Source organism: Phyllobates terribilis, unplaced genomic scaffold (genome assembly GCF_046119375.1).
Source record: "Phyllobates terribilis strain yellow unplaced genomic scaffold, ASM4611937v1 Scaffold_1__5_contigs__length_1240528914, whole genome shotgun sequence".
Classification (NCBI taxonomy): Eukaryota; Metazoa; Chordata; class Amphibia; order Anura; family Dendrobatidae; genus Phyllobates; species Phyllobates terribilis.
Genome location: NW_027362761.1, coordinates 1,239,428,332 through 1,239,447,994, shown reverse-complemented (window position 1 = coordinate 1,239,447,994; position 19,663 = coordinate 1,239,428,332). Strand labels below are relative to the sequence as shown.

At 41.1% G+C, this 19,663-nt stretch overlaps 2 protein-coding genes across 4 annotated transcripts in view; one reads left to right on the top strand and one right to left on the bottom strand.

Moving 5' to 3' along the window:
* Positions 1 to 19,663, top strand: part of LOC141164978 (uncharacterized) — a 575,086-nt gene that overhangs the window by 188,246 nt on the left and 367,177 nt on the right. The gene's annotated exons all lie outside the window — the stretch shown is intronic.
* Positions 1 to 19,663, bottom strand: part of LOC141164970 (disintegrin and metalloproteinase domain-containing protein 33-like) — a 283,969-nt gene that overhangs the window by 26,988 nt on the left and 237,318 nt on the right. The window contains exons 4-11 of the mRNA XM_073650628.1: positions 11,991 to 12,069; positions 11,493 to 11,569; positions 11,217 to 11,406; positions 9,243 to 9,308; positions 7,575 to 7,646; positions 7,127 to 7,293; positions 6,645 to 6,729; positions 6,322 to 6,464 (exon numbers count right to left, since the gene is read on the bottom strand). Coding sequence (XP_073506729.1) covers positions 6,322 to 6,464; positions 6,645 to 6,729; positions 7,127 to 7,293; positions 7,575 to 7,646; positions 9,243 to 9,308; positions 11,217 to 11,406; positions 11,493 to 11,569; positions 11,991 to 12,069 — 879 coding nt within the window. The remainder of the gene's footprint in view (positions 1 to 6,321; positions 6,465 to 6,644; positions 6,730 to 7,126; positions 7,294 to 7,574; positions 7,647 to 9,242; positions 9,309 to 11,216; positions 11,407 to 11,492; positions 11,570 to 11,990; positions 12,070 to 19,663) is intronic.

Here is a 19,663-nt window from a genome sequence, read left to right as displayed (position 1 = left end):
CTGTTAGTGTTTCTCCCTCTGGATCACTGTTAGTGTTTCTCCCTCTGGATCACTGTTAGTGTTTCTGCCTGTGGATCACGGTTAGTGTTTCAGCCTGTGGATCACTGTCAGTGTTTCTCCCTGTGGATCACTGTCAGTGTTTCTCCCTGTGGATCACTGTCAGTGTTTCTCCCTGTGGATCACTGTCAGTGTTTCTCCCTGTGGATCACTGTCAGTGTTTCTCTCTGTGGATCACTGTCAGTGTTTTTCCCTGTGGATCACTGTCAGTGTTTCTCTCTGTGGATCACTTTTAGTGTTTCTGCCTGTGGATCACTGTTAGTGTTTCTCCCTGTGGATCACTGTTAGTGTTTCCCCCTGTGGATCACTGTTAGTGTTTTCCCCTGTGGATCACTGTCAGTGTTTCTCTCTGTGGATCACTGTCAGTGTTTCTCTCTGTGGATCACTGTCAGTGTATCTCCCTGTGGATCACTGTCAGTGTTTCTCTCTGTGGATCACTGTTAGTGTTTCAGCCTGTGGATCACTGTTAGTGTTTCTCCCTGTGGATCACTGTCAGTGTTTCAGCCTGTGGATCACTGTTAGTGTTTCAGCCTGTGGATCACTGTTAGTGTTTCTCCCTGTGGATCACTGTTAGTGTTTCAGCCTGTGGATCACTGTTAGTGTTTCTCCCTCTGGATCACTGTTAGTGTTTCTGCTTGTGGATCACTGTTAGTGTTTCTGCCTGTGGATCACTGTTAGTGTTTCTCCCTGTGGATCACTGTCAGTGTTTCTCCCTGTGGATCACTGTCAGTGTTTCTCCCTGTGGATCACTGTCAGTGTTTTTCCCTGTGGATCACTGTCAGTGTTTCTGCCTGTGGATCACTGTTAGTGTTTCTGCCTGTGGATCACTGTTAGTGTTTCTGCCTGTGGATCACTGTTAGTGTTTCTGCCTGTGGATCACTGTTAGTGTTTCTCCCTGTGGATCACTGTTAGTGTTTCTCCCTCTGGATCACTGTTAGTGTTTCTCCCTCTGGATCACTGTTAGTGTTTCTCCCTCTGGATCACTGTTAGTGTTTCTCCCTCTGGATCACTGTTAGTGTTTCTGCCTGTGGATCACGGTTAGTGTTTCAGCCTGTGGATCACTGTTAGTGTTTCTCCCTATGGATCACTGTCAGTGTTTCTCCCTGTGGATCACTGTCAGTGTTTCTCCCTGTGGATCACTGTCAGTGTTTCTCTCTGTGGATCACTGTCAGTGTTTCTCCCTGTGGATCACTGTCAGTGTTTTTCCCTGTGGATCACTGTCAGTGTTTCTCTCTGTGGATCACTGTTAGTGTTTCTGCCTGTGGATCACTGTTAGTGTTTCTGCCTGTGGATCACTGTTAGTGTTTCTCCCTGTGGATCACTGTTAGTGTTTCCCCCTGTGGATCACTGTCAGTGTTTCTCTCTGTGGATCACTGTCAGTGTTTCTCCCTGTGGATCACTGTCAGTGTTTCTCCCTGTGGATCACTGTTAGTGTTTCAGCCTGTGGATCACTGTTAGTGTTTCTCCCTGTGGATCACTGTTAGTGTTTCAGCCTGTGGATCACTGTCAGTGTTTCTCTCTGTGGATCACTGTTAGTGTTTCAGCCTGTGGATCACTGTTAGTGTTTCTCCCTGTGGATCACTGTTAGTGTTTCTCCCTGTGGATCACTGTTAGTGTTTCAGCCTGTGGATCACTGTTAGTGTTTCCCCCTGTGGATCACTGTTAGTGTTTCAGCCTGTGGATCACTGTTAGTGTTTCAGCCTGTGGATCACTGTTAGTGTTTCTCCCTCTGGATCACTGTTAGTGTTTCTGCTTGTGGATCACTGTTAGTGTTTCTGCCTGTGGATCACTGTTAGTGTTTCTCCCTGTGGATCACTGTCAGTGTTTCTCCCTGTGGATCACTGTCAGTGTTTCTCTCTGTGGATCACTGTCAGTGTTTCTCCCTGTGGATCACTGCCAGTGTTTCTCTCTGTGGATCACTGTTAGTGTTTCAGCCTGTGGATCACTGTTAGTGTTTCTCCCTGTGGATCACTGTTAGTGTTTCTCCCTGTGGATCACTGTTAGTGTTTCAGCCTGTGGATCACTGTCAGTGTTTCAGCCTGTGGATCACTGTTAGTGTTTCTCCCTGTGGATCACTGTTAGTGTTTCCCCCTGTGGATCACTGTTAGTGTTTCTCCCTGTGGATCACTGTTAGTGTTTCTCCCTGTGGATCACTGTTAGTGTTTCAGCCTGTGGATCACTGTTAGTGTTTCTCCCTGTGGATCACTGTTAGTGTTTCCCCCTGTGGATCACTGTTAGTGTTTCAGCCTGTGGATCACTGTTAGTGTTTCAGCCTGTGGATCACTGTTAGTGTTTCTCCCTGTGGATCACTGTTAGTGTTTCAGCCTGTGGATCACTGTTAGTGTTTCTCCCTCTGGATCACTGTTAGTGTTTCTCCCTGTGGATCACTGTTATTGTTTCTCCCTGTGGATCACTGTTAGTGTTTCAGCCTTTGAATCACTGTCAGTGTTTCAGCCTGTGGATCACTGTTAGTGTTTCTGCCTGTGGATCACTGTTAGTGTTTCTCCCTGTGGATCACTGTCAGTGTTTCTCCCTGTGGATCACTGTCAGTGTTTCTCCCTGTGGATCACTGTCAGTGTTTTTCCCTGTGGATCACTGTCAGTGTTTCTCTCTGTGGATCACTGTTAGTGTTTCTGCCTGTGGATCACTGTTAGTGTTTCTGCCTGTGGATCACTGTTAGTGTTTCTGCCTGTGGATCACTGTTAGTGTTTCTCCCTGTGGATCACTGTTAGTGTTTCTCCCTCTGGATCACTGTTAGTGTTTCTCCCTCTGGATCACTGTTAGTGTTTCTCCCTCTGGATCACTGTTAGTGTTTCTGCCTGTGGATCACGGTTAGTGTTTCAGCCTGTGGATCACTGTTAGTGTTTCTCCCTATGGATCACTGTCAGTGTTTCTCCCTGTGGATCACTGTCAGTGTTTCTCTCTGTGGATCACTGTTAGTGTTTCTCCCTATGGATCACTGTCAGTGTTTCTCCCTGTGGATCATTGTCAGTGTTTTTCCCTGTGGATCACTGTCAGTGTTTCTCTCTTTGGATCACTGTTAGTGTTTCTGCCTGTGGATCACTGTTAGTGTTTCTGCCTGTGGATCACTGTTAGTGTTTCTCCCTGTGGATCACTGTTAGTGTTTCCCCCTGTGGATCACTGTCAGTGTTTCTCTCTGTGGATCACTGTCAGTGTTTCTCCCTGTGGATCACTGTCAGTGTTTCTCTCTGTGGATCACTGTTAGTGTTTCAGCCTGTGGATCACTGTTAGTGTTTCTCCCTGTGGATCACTGTTAGTGTTTCTCCCTGTGGATCACTGTTAGTGTTTCAGCCTGTGGATCACTGTTAGTGTTTCAGCCTGTGGATCACTGTCAGTGTTTCAGCCTGTGGATCACTGTTAGTGTTTCAGCCTGTGGATCACTGTTAGTGTTTCTCCCTGTGGATCACTGTTAGTGTTTCAGCCTGTGGATCACTGTTAGTGTTTCTCCCTCTGGATCACTGTTAGTGTTTCTGCTTGTGGATCACTGTTAGTGTTTCTGCCTGTGGATCACTGTTAGTGTTTCTCCCTGTGGATCACTGTCAGTGTTTCTCCCTGTGGATCACTGTCAGTGTTTCTCTCTGTGGATCACTGTCAGTGTTTCTCTCTGTGGATAACTGTCAGTGTTTCTATCCTTGGATCTGTTAGTGTTTCTCCCTGTGGATCACTGTCAGTGTTTCTCCCTGTGGATCACTGTTAGTGTTTCCCCCTGTGGATCACTGTCAGTGTCTCTCTCTGTGGATCACTGTCAGTGTTTCTCCCTGTGGATCATTGTCAGTGTTTTTCCCTGTGGATCACTGTCAGTGTTTCTCCCTGTGGATCACTGTCAGTGTTTCTCTCTGTGGATCACTGTTAGTGTTTCTGCCTGTGGATCACTGTTAGTGTTTCTGCCTGTGGATCACTGTTAGTGTTTCTCCCTGTGGATCACTGTCAGTGTTTCTCTCTGTGGATCACTGTTAGTGTTTCTGCCTGTGGATCACTGTTAGTGTTTCTGCCTGTGGATCACTGTTAGTGTTTCTCCCTGTGGATCACTGTTAGTGTTTCCCCCTGTGGATCACTGTCAGTGTTTCTCTCTGTGGATCACTGTCAGTGTTTCTCCCTGTGGATCACTGTCAGTGTTTCTCTCTGTGGATCACTGTTAGTGTTTCAGCCTGTGGATCACTGTTAGTGTTTCTCCCTGTGGATCACTGTTAGTGTTTCTCCCTGTGGATCACTGTTAGTGTTTCAGCCTGTGGATCACTGTCAGTGTTTCAGCCTGTGGATCACTGTTAGTGTTTCCCCCTGTGGATCACTGTTAGTGTTTCAGCCTGTGGATCACTGTTAGTGTTTCAGCCTGTGGATCACTGTTAGTGTTTCTCCCTGTGGATCACTGTTAGTGTTTCTGCTTGTGGATCACTGTCAGTGTTTCAGCCTGTGGATCACTGTTAGTGTTTCCCCCTGTGGATCACTGTTAGTGTTTCAGCCTGTGGATCACTGTTAGTGTTTCAGCCTGTGGATCACTGTTAGTGTTTCAGCCTGTGGATCACTGTCAGTGTTTCAGCCTGTGGATCACTGTTAGTGTTTCCCCCTGTGGATCACTGTTAGTGTTTCAGCCTGTGGATCACTGTTAGTGTTTCTCTCTGTGGATCACTGTTAGTGTTTCTCCCTGTGGATCACTGTCAGTGTTTCTCCCTGTGGATCACTGTCAGTGTTTCTCTCTGTGGATCACTGTCAGTGTTTCTCTCTGTGGATAACTGTCAGTGTTTCTATCCTTGGATCTGTTAGTGTTTCTCCCTGTGGATCACTGTCAGTGTTTCTCCCTGTGGATCACTGTTAGTGTTTCCCCCTGTGGATCACTGTCAGTGTCTCTCTCTGTGGATCACTGTTAGTGTTTCTGCCTGTGGATCACTGTCAGTGTTTCTCCCTGTGGATCACTGTCAATGTTTCTCCCTGTGGATCACTGTCAGTGTTTCCCCCTGTGGATCACTGTTATTGTTTCTCTCTGTGGATCACTGTTAGTGTTTCTGCCTGTGGATCACTGTTAGTGTTTCAGCCTGTGGATCACTGTTAGTGTTTCTCCCTCTGGATCACTGTTAGTGTTTCTCCCTGTGGATCACTGTCAGTGTTTCTCTCTGTGGATCACTGTTAGTGTTTCTCCCTGTGGATCACTGTTAGTGTTTCTCCCTGTGGATCACTGTCAGTGTTTCTCTCTGTGGATCACTGTCAGTGTTTCTCCCTGTGGATCACTGTCAGTGCTTCTCTCTGTGGATCACTGTCAGTGTTTCTCCCTGTGGATCACTGTCAGTGTTTCTCCCTGTGGATCACTGTTAGTGTTTCTCCCTGTGGATCACTGTCAGTGCTTCTCTCTGTGGATCACTGTCAGTGTTTCTCCCTGTGGATCACTGTCAGTGTTTCTCCCTGTGGATCACTGTCAGTGTTTCTCTCTGTGGATCACTGTTAGTGTTTCTCCCTGTGGATCACTGTTAGTGTTTCTCCCTGTGTATCACTGATAGTGTTTCTATCCTTGGATCTGTTAGTGTTTCAGCCTCTGGATCAGTGTTAGTCTTGATCCCTGTGGATCACTGTCAGTGTTTCTATCCTTGGATCTGTTAGTGTTTCTCCCTGTGGATCACTGATAGTGTTTCTATCCTTCGATCTGTTAGTGTTTCAGCCTCTGGATCAGTGTTAGTCTTGATCCCTGTGGATCACTGTCAGTGTTTCTATCCTTGGATCTGTTAGTGTTTCTCCCTGTGGATCACTGATAGTGTTTCTATCCTTGGATCTGTTAGTGTTTCTCCCTGTGGATCACTGATAGTGTTTCTATCCTTGGATCTGTTAGTGTTTCAGCCTCTGGATCAGTGTTAGTCTTGATCCCTGTGGATCACTGTTTGTGTTTCTGTCCCCAAAATAAGAGATTCTGGGGTTGACATTTAGGTGGGACTTGGTGAGAAGGTGTAAGGTTCTTCTACGAGATCTACCTCCAGAGGGTGGAGTGGTGGTCCGCGCCATGTGCCGACCTTACAGGGTCTGGTCCTGGTCCGGCCGTCAGTCTCACAGGGTTCTGCTCGGAGTAGAACCTTCACAAGTTCTTGTATCTTTTTTCTTTTTCATGTAGCAGTTTATTACTTATGACTTGTTACATCTCATAATATATGGAATGATCGCTCGACTTGCTATGGGATCCACCTGCCTGGAAGCCCATCCCCCCGTTTTGGCGAGTATCACCCCGGACCCTGCGTCCGCACCCCGTGCCCATGCCGCACTCACCCGGTGGCAGCCGCCATGATGCATCCTCCTTGTTCAGCGGTGGCCTCCACACAGCAGTGTTCTTTGTCGTGACTCAGCCCAAAGTTATGTCCGATCTCATGAGCCATGGTGGCCGCCGCTCCGATCGCCAGCTCAGAGTGGTCCTAGAATAATCCATCACAATAAGAATCGGCCATGAATCGTCACCGGATGGAAAGACCCCAGAGCCAGCGACACCGCGCAGAAGACGGATCAGAGGAACGCGCGTTACAACGTATACGGCTCTGCTCCAATGTCCGAGCTCGGGGACGCCCCTCGGGGGACGGGCTAAGGCGACTACTTACCATACTGACTCCCCCTGAATTATCGGCAGTACACATCCCCTCCAAGGGAGCCATCCCGATGGTCGTTCCTTTGAAGGTCACTCCCCTTAAAGGGACACGCACATAAATAAATCAACAACATATAACGTGCACTCACGTACAGAACATTGATAGAGAAGAGGTTAGACAGTCTGAGATTTACACGGCTCTTTAACCCCTTAAGCACACAATTATCATTTTTTGCCCTTTCGTGATCCCCTCCCCTTCTGTAAAGAGCCATAACTTTTTCTGCACCATACGAGTGCTTTTTTTTTTTTTTTGCAGGATAACTTGTGGTTGTGATGGACACCGTTCGCCGCTGCTGTTAGAGGTCGATGCTGGCTGTGTAGCACAGCTGTCGATCCTGCTCCGTAGACACATGCCGGCTCAATGATGTAATATTACACGATGGTGGTGGAAATAACCGTAATAATGGTCCCGAGCGATATATATTTTCTGCTCACGTGATCAGCTGGGCGTTGTCGTGCTTTTTCTTGCTTTTTAGTTTCTGCTTCCAGGTGAGGAAAGATCTCAGACATTCGTTGGCATCAACATGGATGTCACACAGGTCTCTCTCCGTCCACACCTCCAGGCCGATGAGAGCAACTTTGATGTTCACCGACATGTAAAACTGATCAGAAGAAAACAGAGAGAAACAATTACTGCTACAACCCAGAGCCGAGGAATCGCAATCTGAAGCCAGACGCTTATTGCTCTCCCTTTTAAAATAAACATGCATGCTCCGTCAATCCCTTCATCCCAGTCTGCAGACACAAACAGCTACGGTCAGCTAAAAGTCTATACGATGACCCACAGAACTGTTTAGCATTGCATTCTCCAGATATACAAAGTAGCATGTGATCTATACCACTTCCCCTTTAATGGGCCCATAAACCATGGCTCTGGACTCACCTTATCAACAAAGTTGGCTATTTCCTTGATGCGTTGCTTTGTTTGCCCCAGATCCTTATTTTGTTTTAAGTACTGTAAAGCAGACAAATATTATTTATATTATTAGGTCTGCTCACACTAAAATCAATGTATTCTACGTAATAACACAAAGTATCTAAAAGAAGTTTTAACATTTGACTATTTCACATTCATTATAAAGTAAAAATAAGCTCATGATTCATGATCACAAACACTTCAATAAAAGAAAAAGGGACCGCGATGGGGTCCGTAACTATCCAAAAAACGAAAAGAGGGCATATATAAATAAGAAAATAATTAGTATAAAGACAAAAGACAAGAAAATAATTCGTATAAAGACAAAAGACAAGAAAATAATTTGTATAAAGACAAAAGACCAGAACTACAGGTAGCAAAAAGAGATTTTTGTGCCAGATTGCAAGTTTTAACAAAACTTAAAAAAAAGGACAGCGATGTTTTTTTTTTAAATTGTCCAAGAACCAATTACGATGTGAAACACTCACAGTTTTTGAAAAGAAAAACTCAAAATATAAAAGAGAAAAATGTGAGCCTCTGAGAGATATGCAAAATTTAGAACGAAAACACAGAAAGGAACATCAATGGGTCTGTAGATATTTAAAAAACAAAATCGGTATGTAAAATAGAGAGGGACATATATAGTTAGTAAGAGGATGGGTACAAAAACACAAAACAGACCAGAGATACAAGGAGGAAAAAGGGAGCTTGTGTAAAATGGCATGATTTAACTGATGGGGTCCCAAACTATAAGATGACTGTTAGCATTACTAAACAATACAGGGTCCGTTTGACCAGCCAATCTGAAGGGCAATAATTGGACAGGTTCCGCAGCCAATCGTGGCCCTATGACAGCTACTTACATTCACTATGTCATTCATCCTATACCAGCTATAGTATTTCTTTACTACAATGGAGGCTTATTAGATTGCTGTAATGGTGTTCTGACCCAGCTCATTCTTTAACCCTACTCTTAGATTTATCTTTGAATGGCCATTCTGGTTAGACCTGGTGCAGTACTCTAATACTAGCACTCTCTGTCCGTTCCTTCTACCTAACCCCCTGGACTTATGTCCCTTGAATAGGTATTTGAGGCTATTTCTGTCCTTGTCCCACTCTCTGCTTCTGACCCGGCTTGTTTTATATTTGCCCTCAGCTCACTCCACCGGTCAGACGCTATTTTGCAGACAGAACACGAGGGCTTCTTCAGTCAAGACCAGAACTCTATTTTGAGGTTTAGAGGGTGAAAACCAGAGAGCCCCTAGACTCCGCTAAACGGGGTGGCTAGCACCAAGCCTGAACTGCCCCCTTTAAGCTGAGCAATTAAAACAAACCATAAAGGACGGAAAAGGGAACTGGTGTAAATTAGGCAAGATTTAGTCAAAGCTAATAAAAACGGAACAGCGATGGGGTCCAAGTCTACCCCAGAACAAATCAATACAGAGACAGACTTAAGACATGCAGACAAGGGAACAGAAAGCTATAAATACAAAGTGGAAAGAATGAGCTGAAGTCAGAACTTTATGGCATTATCGGGATGAGATTGTAAGATGAGAGAAAGGGGAAATGAGAAAGATGGAATCACAACTATTGGGCTTAAGCTTCAGATTTCATTAAGGATTGATATAAACTCACCAGTGAATGGTCAGCGACAATATACAGCTCCATGTACTTCTGAGCTCCCCAGACATTCCTCTTCATCTGCAGTGGGAGCAATAGCAGTTAGGATCCATTTGCAGTAATATAGTAAAACTTTAATGTCCGAAAGACACATAATTAAACCTAACACTATGGTTGAGGGGGTTATTTATATCCTTTTGATACTTTTGAGATTGCTCGCTTTCTTTTCTCCTTGGTTAATGATCAGCAGCTTTTAGGAATAACCCCCCTCCCCATGGACATGTGTAGATTGTACACAGTGCATGATATCGGCAGTAAGAGTTGATTTCACTAACCCCCCCCCCCAACCCCTACAGAAGGTGAGTATACTTCAGCTTTCAGCCAGCAGGTGGAGATAAAGTGTGATCCTGAGTCAGTTCTAATAATAATAATAATAATTTTTATTTGTAAAGGGCCAACATAGAAGGAGAAGGACAGGGGAGAGTTAGTTTACTGAGTAGTTGAGGTGGTCGGCTTGTTTAAAGAGATGGGTTTTTAAAGAGCTTGAAGACGTGGTGTCTAGGCATCAGTCGGATCGTCTGGGGTAGAGCATTCCAGAGAACTGGCGCAGCATGAGTGAAGTCTTTGAGATGGAGGTGCGAGGTTCGGATTATGGGGGATGTTAGTCTTAGGTCATTTGTAGAACGGAGGGCAATTGTAGACAGAGATGAGAGAGGAGATATAAGGAGGTGCAGAACTGTGGAGAGCTTTGTGGGTGACAGCGATGAGTTTATATTGGACCCTGTAGCGGATGGGTAACCAGTGTAATGACTGGCAGAAGATGGAGGCAGCGGTGAAGCGGCTGGACAGAAATACGACTCTGGCTGCCGCATTCAGGATGGATTGGAGAGGAGAAAGTTTGGTAAGAGGGAGACCGATCAGAAGAGAGTTGCAGTAGTCCAGACGAGAGTGAATAAGAGCGACAGTAAGAGTTTTAGCAGTTTCAAAGGTGAGAAAAGGTCGGATTCTGGAGATGTTTTGAAGATGCAGGTGACAAGAGCGAGTGAGTGATCGGATATAGGGAATAAAGGAAAGGTTAGTGTCGAATATGACCCCACGGCAGCGGGCGTGCTGCTGGGAGTTATGGTTGAACCCTCCAAGGTAATTTCGATGTTCGGTAGAGTTGGGTTAGTAGAGGGGGAAACACAAGAAGTTCAGTTTTGGAGAGATTCAGTTTAAGATAGAGGGAGGACAAGATGTTAGACACAGCAGACAAACAATCACTGGTATTTTGTATTAGGGTAGGGGTGATGTCAGGTGAAGAGGTGTATAGTTGGGTGTCGTCAGCATAGAGATGATACTGCAACCCAAATCTACTGGTTGTTTGTCCAATATGGGCCGTGTATAGAGAGAAGAGGAGGGGGCCTAGGACTGAGCCCTGCAGGACCCCGATAGTAAGAGGACGAGGAGGGGAAGAGGAGCCGGCAAAAGATACAGTGAAGGAGCGGTCAGAAAGGTAGGAGGAGAACCAGGAGAGAACGGGGTCCATGAGGCCGATAGAGCGGAGCATAGTGAGGAGGAGCTGGTGATCCACAGTGTCGAATGCTGCAGAGAGATCCAGGAGAATCAGCAGAGAGATCCAGGAGAATCAACAGAGAGATCCAGGAGAATCAACAGAGAGATCCAGGAGAATCAGCAGAGAGATCCAGGAGATCAGCAGGGACCATTACAGACTTTCTATATAATATTCTATATAATAGTTCTATATAATCACCACTAGATGGCACCCTAACCTTTAGAGGAGGACACTAGTCTGCAGCGCACCTCCCAGTCCTATATAGTCTATATGCCCCTAGCTGCGGCTGCAGAGCTCAATGCTGCTGGTAAAGGGGGCAAATATTTACTGACACCCTCCCATCTGACACTGTCCTTAAAGGGACCCCTACCACTGACTGCTGTAGTGTCTACAGCTCTGCTTGGTCACATACGGAGGGTCAGACCCAGCCTTACCCGCTGGTGCTCAGGCTGGGGGGTAAAGTCATCCAGGTGTGAGCTGGCAGGATTGGGGGGGCCTTCATGACCACAGCCCCCTCCTGTAATGGGCAGGTGCTTGGTCCGGTACAGCATATGGGTTCGGGAGCTCGGTCCAGTCTGAGGATGGAGGTAGAAACTGTTGTTGGAGCTCAGGACGATGAGGCCGCTGGAAATAAGAGCGCAGAATGTTATAAACCACGGCTCAGACCATATAATGGACCCTCCTTCTGACGGAGACCCCATCAGTCTTACCTGATCCCTGAGCAGGTGCTGAGAGCCACCGAGGACGCGGCGTGACCCTTCACCTGGCCGTGGTAGTAGCAGTGCTCCTGTGGAAGGAGGAGAATGGGAGTGATAGTACTGGACATGCACAGAAACCTCTAGCGAGGAGTATAAGTCCCATCATGTGAGAGGCTGAGCCAGCGAACCGATGACCCCGGTACTGACCAACCCCCCAGACTTCAGAGGAGGGGTCCACACTGCACTGCATGAAGAGTGGGCGATACCAGACCCTGAAAACAAGGGTCCTAGAGGGGGACATAGCGGAGAAGCCATAAATGGCTAAAATGGGAATATCCCTTTAAGAGTGGTGTGCACAGTGTCAGTGTGCGGTTGCACAGGAAGGAAGCGCTGACATCTCCTGTGATTCCTCTGAACCATCTGATCAGAGATCACCGAGACCTGATATATGATGTGGCCCTGATCCCGGCAGAGACGAGCGGCGCCTGATTGTTAGCAGCAAAGTCTTACTGTGTGATTAGGGGCCAAAGTCACCATCTCTCCGTCCTCGGTGTAGTGCGTCTCGGTGAAGCCCGGAGAAAGCAGGAGGCTGAGAGGGAAGGAGAGAAGGGGTTAATGCACCAAATATAAGCGTCATACAGTGTATCACCCGTCTAATACAATGTATCACCCATCTAATATAATGTATCACCCACTAATATAATGCATCACCCATCTAACACAATGTATCACCCATCTAATATAATGTATCACCCATCTAATATAATGTATCACCCACTAATATAATGTATCACCCATCTAACACAATGTATCACCCACTAATATAATGCATCACCCATCTAATATAATGTATCACCCGTCTAATATAATGTATCACCCATCTAATATAATGCATCACCCGTCTAATATAATGTATCACCCGTCTAATATAATGTATCACCCATCTAATATAATGTATCACCCATCTAATACAATGTATCACCCATCTAATATAATGTATCACCCATCTAATATAATGTATCACCCATCTAATATAATGTATCACCCATCTAATACAATGTATCACCCATCTAATATAATGTATCACCCATCTAATATAATGTATCACCCGTCTAATATAATGTATCACCCGTCTAATATAATGTATCACCCATCTAATATAATGTATCACCCATCTAATACAATGTATCACCCATCTAATATAATGTATCACCCATCTAATATAATGTATCACCCGTCTAATATAATGTATCACCCATCTAATAAAATGTATCACCCATCTAATACAATGTATCACCCATCTAATATAATGCATCACCCATCTAATATAATGTATCACCCACTAATACAATGCATCACCCATCTAATACAATGTATCACCCGTCTAAAACAATGTATCACCCGTCTAATATAATGTATCACCCATCTAATATAATGCATCACCCACTAATACAATGTATCACCCATCTAATATAATGTATCACCCGTCTAATATAATGTATCACCCACTAATACAATGCATCACCCATCTAATATAATGTATCACCCGTCTAATATAATGCATCACCCATCTAATACAATGTATCACCCGTCTAATATAATGTATCACCCATCTAATATAATGCATCACCCACTAATATAATGTATCACCCATCTAATATAATGTATCACCCGTCTAATATAATGTATCACCCACTAATATAATGCATCACCCACTAATATAATGCATCACCCATCGAATATAATGTATCACCCATCTAATACAATGTATCACCCATCTAATATAATGTATCACCCATCGAATATAATGTATCACCCATCTAATATAATGTATCACCCGTCTAATATAATGTATCACCCATCTAATAAAATGTATCACCCATCTAATATAATGCATCACCCACTAATATAATGTATCACCCATCTAATATAATGTATCACCCGTCTAATATAATGTATCACCCATCTAATGCAATGTATCACCCATCTAATATAATGTATCACCCGTCTAATACAATGTATCACCCATCTAATACAATGTATCACCCGTCTAATACAATGTATCACCCGTCTAATACAATGTATCACCCGTCTAATACAATGTATCACCCGTCTAATATAATGTATCACCCATCTAATATAATGTATCACCCATCTAATACAATGTATCACCCACTAATATAATGCATCACCCATCTAATATAATGTATCACCCATCTAATATAATGTATCACCCATCTAATACAATGTATCACCCACTAATATAATGTATCACCCATCTAATATAATGTATCACCCAAATAATATAATGTATCACCCACTAATATAATGTATCACCCGTCTAATATAATGTATCACCCATCTAATATAATGCATCACCCATCTAATATAATGCATCACCCATCTAATATAATGCATCACCCATCTAATATAATGTATCACCCATCTAATATAATGTATCACCCACTAATATAATGTATCACCCGTCTAATATAATGTATCACCCGTCTAATATAATGTATCACCCACTAATATAATGTATCACCCGTCTAATATAATGAATCACCCATCTAATATAATGCATCACCCATCTAATATAATGTATCACCCATCTAATACAATGTATCACCCGTCTAATATAATGTATCACCCATCTAATATAATGCATCACCCACTAATATAATGCATCACCCATCTAATATAATGTATCACCCGTCTAATATAATGTATCACCCGTCTAATATAATGTATCACCCGTCTAATATAATGTATCACCCAAATAATATAATGTATCACCCATCTAATATAATGCATCACCCACTAATATAATGTATCACCCATCTAATATAATGCATCACCCATCTAATATAATGCATCACCCATCTAATATAATGCATCACCCATCTAATATAATGTATCACCCATCTAATATAATGTATCACCCACTAATATAATGTATCACCCGTCTAATATAATGTATCACCCGTCTAATATAATGTATCACCCACTAATATAATGTATCACCCGTCTAATATAATGAATCACCCATCTAATATAATGTATCACCCATCTAATATAATGTATCACCCATCTAATACAATGTATCACCCGTCTAATATAATGTATCACCCATCTAATATAATGCATCACCCACTAATATAATGCATCACCCATCTAATATAATGTATCACCCATCTAATACAATGTATCACCCGTCTAATATAATGTATCACCCATCTAATATAATGCATCACCCACTAATATAATGCATCACCCATCTAATATAATGTATCACCCGTCTAATATAATGTATCACCCGTCTAATATAATGTATCACCCGTCTAATATAATGTATCACCCGTCTAATATAATGTATCACCCATCTAATATAATGTATCACCCGTCTAATATAATGTATCACCCATCTAATATAATGTATCACCCGTCTAATACAATGTATCACCCGTCTAATACAATGTATCACCCGTCTAATATAATGTATCACCCGTCTAATATAATGTATCACCCGTCTAATATAATGTATCACCCGTCTAATATAATGTATCACCCATCTAATATAATGCATCACCCATCTAATATAATGTATCACCCATCTAATATAATGTATCACCCACTAATACAATGCATCACCCATCTAATACAATGTATCACCCGTCTAATATAATGTATCACCCATCTAATACAGTGTATCACCCGTCTAATATAATGTATCACCCATCTAATATAATGCATCACCCACTAATATAATGTATCACCCATCTAATATAATGTATCACCCGTCTAATATAATGTATCACCCACTAATACAATGCATCACCCATCTAATACAATGTATCACCCGTCTAATACAATGTATCACCCGTCTAATATAATGTATCACCCATCTAATATAATGCATCACCCACTAATATAATGTATCACCCACTAATATAATGTATCACCCACTAATATAATGCATCACCCATCTAATATAATGTATCACCCACTAATATAATGCATCACCCATCTAATATAATGCATCACCCGTCTAATATAATGTATCACCCACTAATATAATGTATCACCCACTAATATAATGCATCACCCACTAATATAATGTATCACCCATCGAATATAATGCATCACCCGTCTAATATAATGTATCACCCACTAATATAATGCATCACCCATCTAATATAATGTATCACCCACTAATATAATGCATCACCCATCTAATATAATGCATCACCCGTCTAATATAATGTATCACCCACTAATATAATGCATCACCCGTCTAATATAATGTATCACCCACTAATATAATGTATCACCCACTAATATAATGCATCACCCACTAATATAATGCATCACCCATCTAATATAATGCATCACCCGTCTAATATAATGTATCACCCGTCTAATATAATGTATCACCCGTCTAATATAATGTATCACCCACTAATACAATGCATCACCCATCTAATACAATGTATCACCCGTCTAATACAATGTATCACCCATCTAATATAATGTATCACCCATCTAATACAATGTATCACCCACTAATATAATGTATCACCCATCTAATATAATGTATCACCCAACTAATATAATGTATCACCCACTAATATAATGTATCACCCGTCTAATATAATGTATCACCCATCTAATATAATGCATCACCCACTAATATAATGTATCACCCATCTAATATAATGCATCACCCATCTAATATAATGTATCACCCGTCTAATATAAAGTATCACCCATCTAATATAATGCATCACCCATCTAATATAATGTATCACCCATCTAATACAATGTATCACCCGTCTAATATAATGTATCACCCATCTAATATAATGCATCACCCACTAATATAATGTATCACCCATCTAACACAATGTATCACCCACTAATATAATGCATCACCCATCTAATATAATGCATCACCCATCTAATATAATGTATCACCCGTCTAATATAATGTATCACCCGTCTAATATAATGTATCACCCGTCTAATATAATGTATCACCCGTCTAATATAATGCATCACCCATCTAATACAATGTATCACCCGTCTAATACAATGTATCACCCGTCTAATATAATGTATCACCCATCTAATATAATGCATCACCCATCTAATATAATGTATCACCCATCTAATATAATGTATCACCCATCTAATATAATGTATCACCCGTCTAATATAATGTATCACCCATCTAATATAATGCATCACCCACTAATACAATGCATCACCCATCTAATACAATGTATCACCCGTCTAAAACAATGTATCACCCATCTAATACAGTGTATCACCCGTCTAATATAATGTATCACCCATCTAACATAATGCATCACCCACTAATATAATGTATCACCCATCTAATATAATGTATCACCCGTCTAATATAATGTATCACCCACTAATACAATGCATCACCCATCTAATACAATGTATCACCCGTCTAATACAATGTATCACCCGTCTAATATAATGTATCACCCATCTAATATAATGTATCACCCGTCTAATATAATGTATCACCCACTAATACAATGCATCACCCATCTAATACAATGTATCACCCGTCTAATACAATGTATCACCCGTCTAATATAATGTATCACCCATCTAATATAATGCATCACCCACTAATATAATGTATCACCCATCTAATATAATGTATCACCCGTCTAATATAATGTATCACCCACTAATACAATGCATCACCCATCTAATACAATGTATCACCCGTCTAATACAATGTATCACCCGTCTAATACAATGTATCACCCGTCTAATATAATGTATCACCCGTCTAATATAATGTATCACCCGTCTAATATAATGTATCACCCGTCTAATATAATGTATCACCCACTAATATAATGTATCACCCATCTAATATAATGTATCACCCATCGAATATAATGTATCACCCATCTAATATAATGTATCACCCGTCTAATATAATGTATCACCCATCTAATATAATGTATCACCCGTCTAATATAATGTATCACCCGTCTAATATAATGTATCACCCGTCTAATATAATGTATCACCCACTAATATAATGTATCACCCACTAATATAATGCATCACCCGTCTAATATAATGTATCACCCATCTAATATAATGTATCACCCATCTAATATAATGTATCACCCATCTAATATAATGTATCACCCATCGAATATAATGTATCACCCATCTAATATAATGTATCACCCGTCTAATATAATGTATCACCCATCTAATATAATGTATCACCCACTAATATAATGCATCACCCGTCTAATATAATGTATCACCCGTCTAATATAATGTATCACCCACTAATATAATGTATCACCCACTAATATAATGCATCACCCGTCTAATATAATGTATCACCCGTCTAATATAATGTATCACCCACTAATATAATGTATCACCCACTAATATAATGTATCACCCATCTAATATAATGTATCACCCACTAATATAATGTATCACCCACTAATATAATGCATCACCCGTCTAATATAATGTATCACCCGTCTAATATAATGTATCACCCGTCTAATATAATGTATCACCCGTCTAATATAATGTATCACCCACTAATACAATGCATCACCCACTAATATAATGCATCACCCATCGAATATAATGCATCACCCATCTAATATAATGTATCACCCGTCTAATATAATGTATCACCCGTCTAATATAATGTATCACCCGTCTAATATAATGTATCACCCACTAATACAATGCATCACCCACTAATATAATGCATCACCCGTCTAATATAATGTATCACCCATCTAATATAATGCATCACCCATCTAATATAATGCATCACCCATCTAATATAATGTATCACCCACTAATATAATGTATCACCCGTCTAATATAATGTATCACCCACTAATATAATGCATCACCCGTCTAATATAATGTATCACCCATCTAATATAATGCATCACCCATCTAATATAATGCATCACCCATCTAATATAATGCATCACCCATCTAATATAATGTATCACCCGTCTAATATAATGTATCACCCATCTAATATAATGCATCACCCATCTAATATAATGCATCACCCATCTAATATAATGTATCACCCACTAATATAATGTATCACCCGTCTAATATAATGCATCACCCATCTAATATAATGTATCACCCACTAATATAATGTATCACCCGTCTAATATAATGTATCACCCATCTAATATAATGCATCACCCATCTAATATAATGCATCACCCATCTAATATAATGTATCACCCATCTAATATAATGTATCACCCGTCTAATATAATGCATCACCAGTCTAATATAATGTATCACCCACTAATACAATGCATCACCCATCTAATACAATGTATCACCCGTCTAATATAATGTATCACCCACTAATATAATGCATCACCCATCTAATATAATGTATCACCCGTCTAATATAATGTATCACCCACTAATATAATGCATCACCCACTAATATAATGTATCACCCGTCTAATATAATGTATCACCCACTAATATAATGCATCACCCATCTAATATAATGCATCACCCACTAATATAATGCATCACCCATCTAATATAATGCATCACCCATCTAATATAATGTATCACCCGTCTAATATAATGTATCACCCACTAATACAATGTATCACCCGTCTAATATAATGTATCACCCATCTAATATAATGTATCACCCGTCTAATATAATGTATCACCCGTCTAATATAATGTATCACCCGTCTAATATAATGTATCACCCACTAATATAATGTATCACCCGTCTAATATAATGTTTCACCCACTAATATAATGTATCACCCATCGAATATAATGTATCACCCACTAATATAATGTATCACCCATCGAATATAATGTATCACCCACTAATATAATGTATCACCCATCGAATATAATGTATCACCCACTAATATAATGCATCACCCATCTAATATAATGCATCACCCACTAATATAATGTATCACCCATCTAATATAATGTATCACCCACTAATATAATGTATCACCCATCTAATATAATGTATCACCCACTAATATAATGTATCACCCATCGAATATAATGTATCACCCACTAATATAATGTATCACCCATCGAATATAATGTATCACCCACTAATATAATGT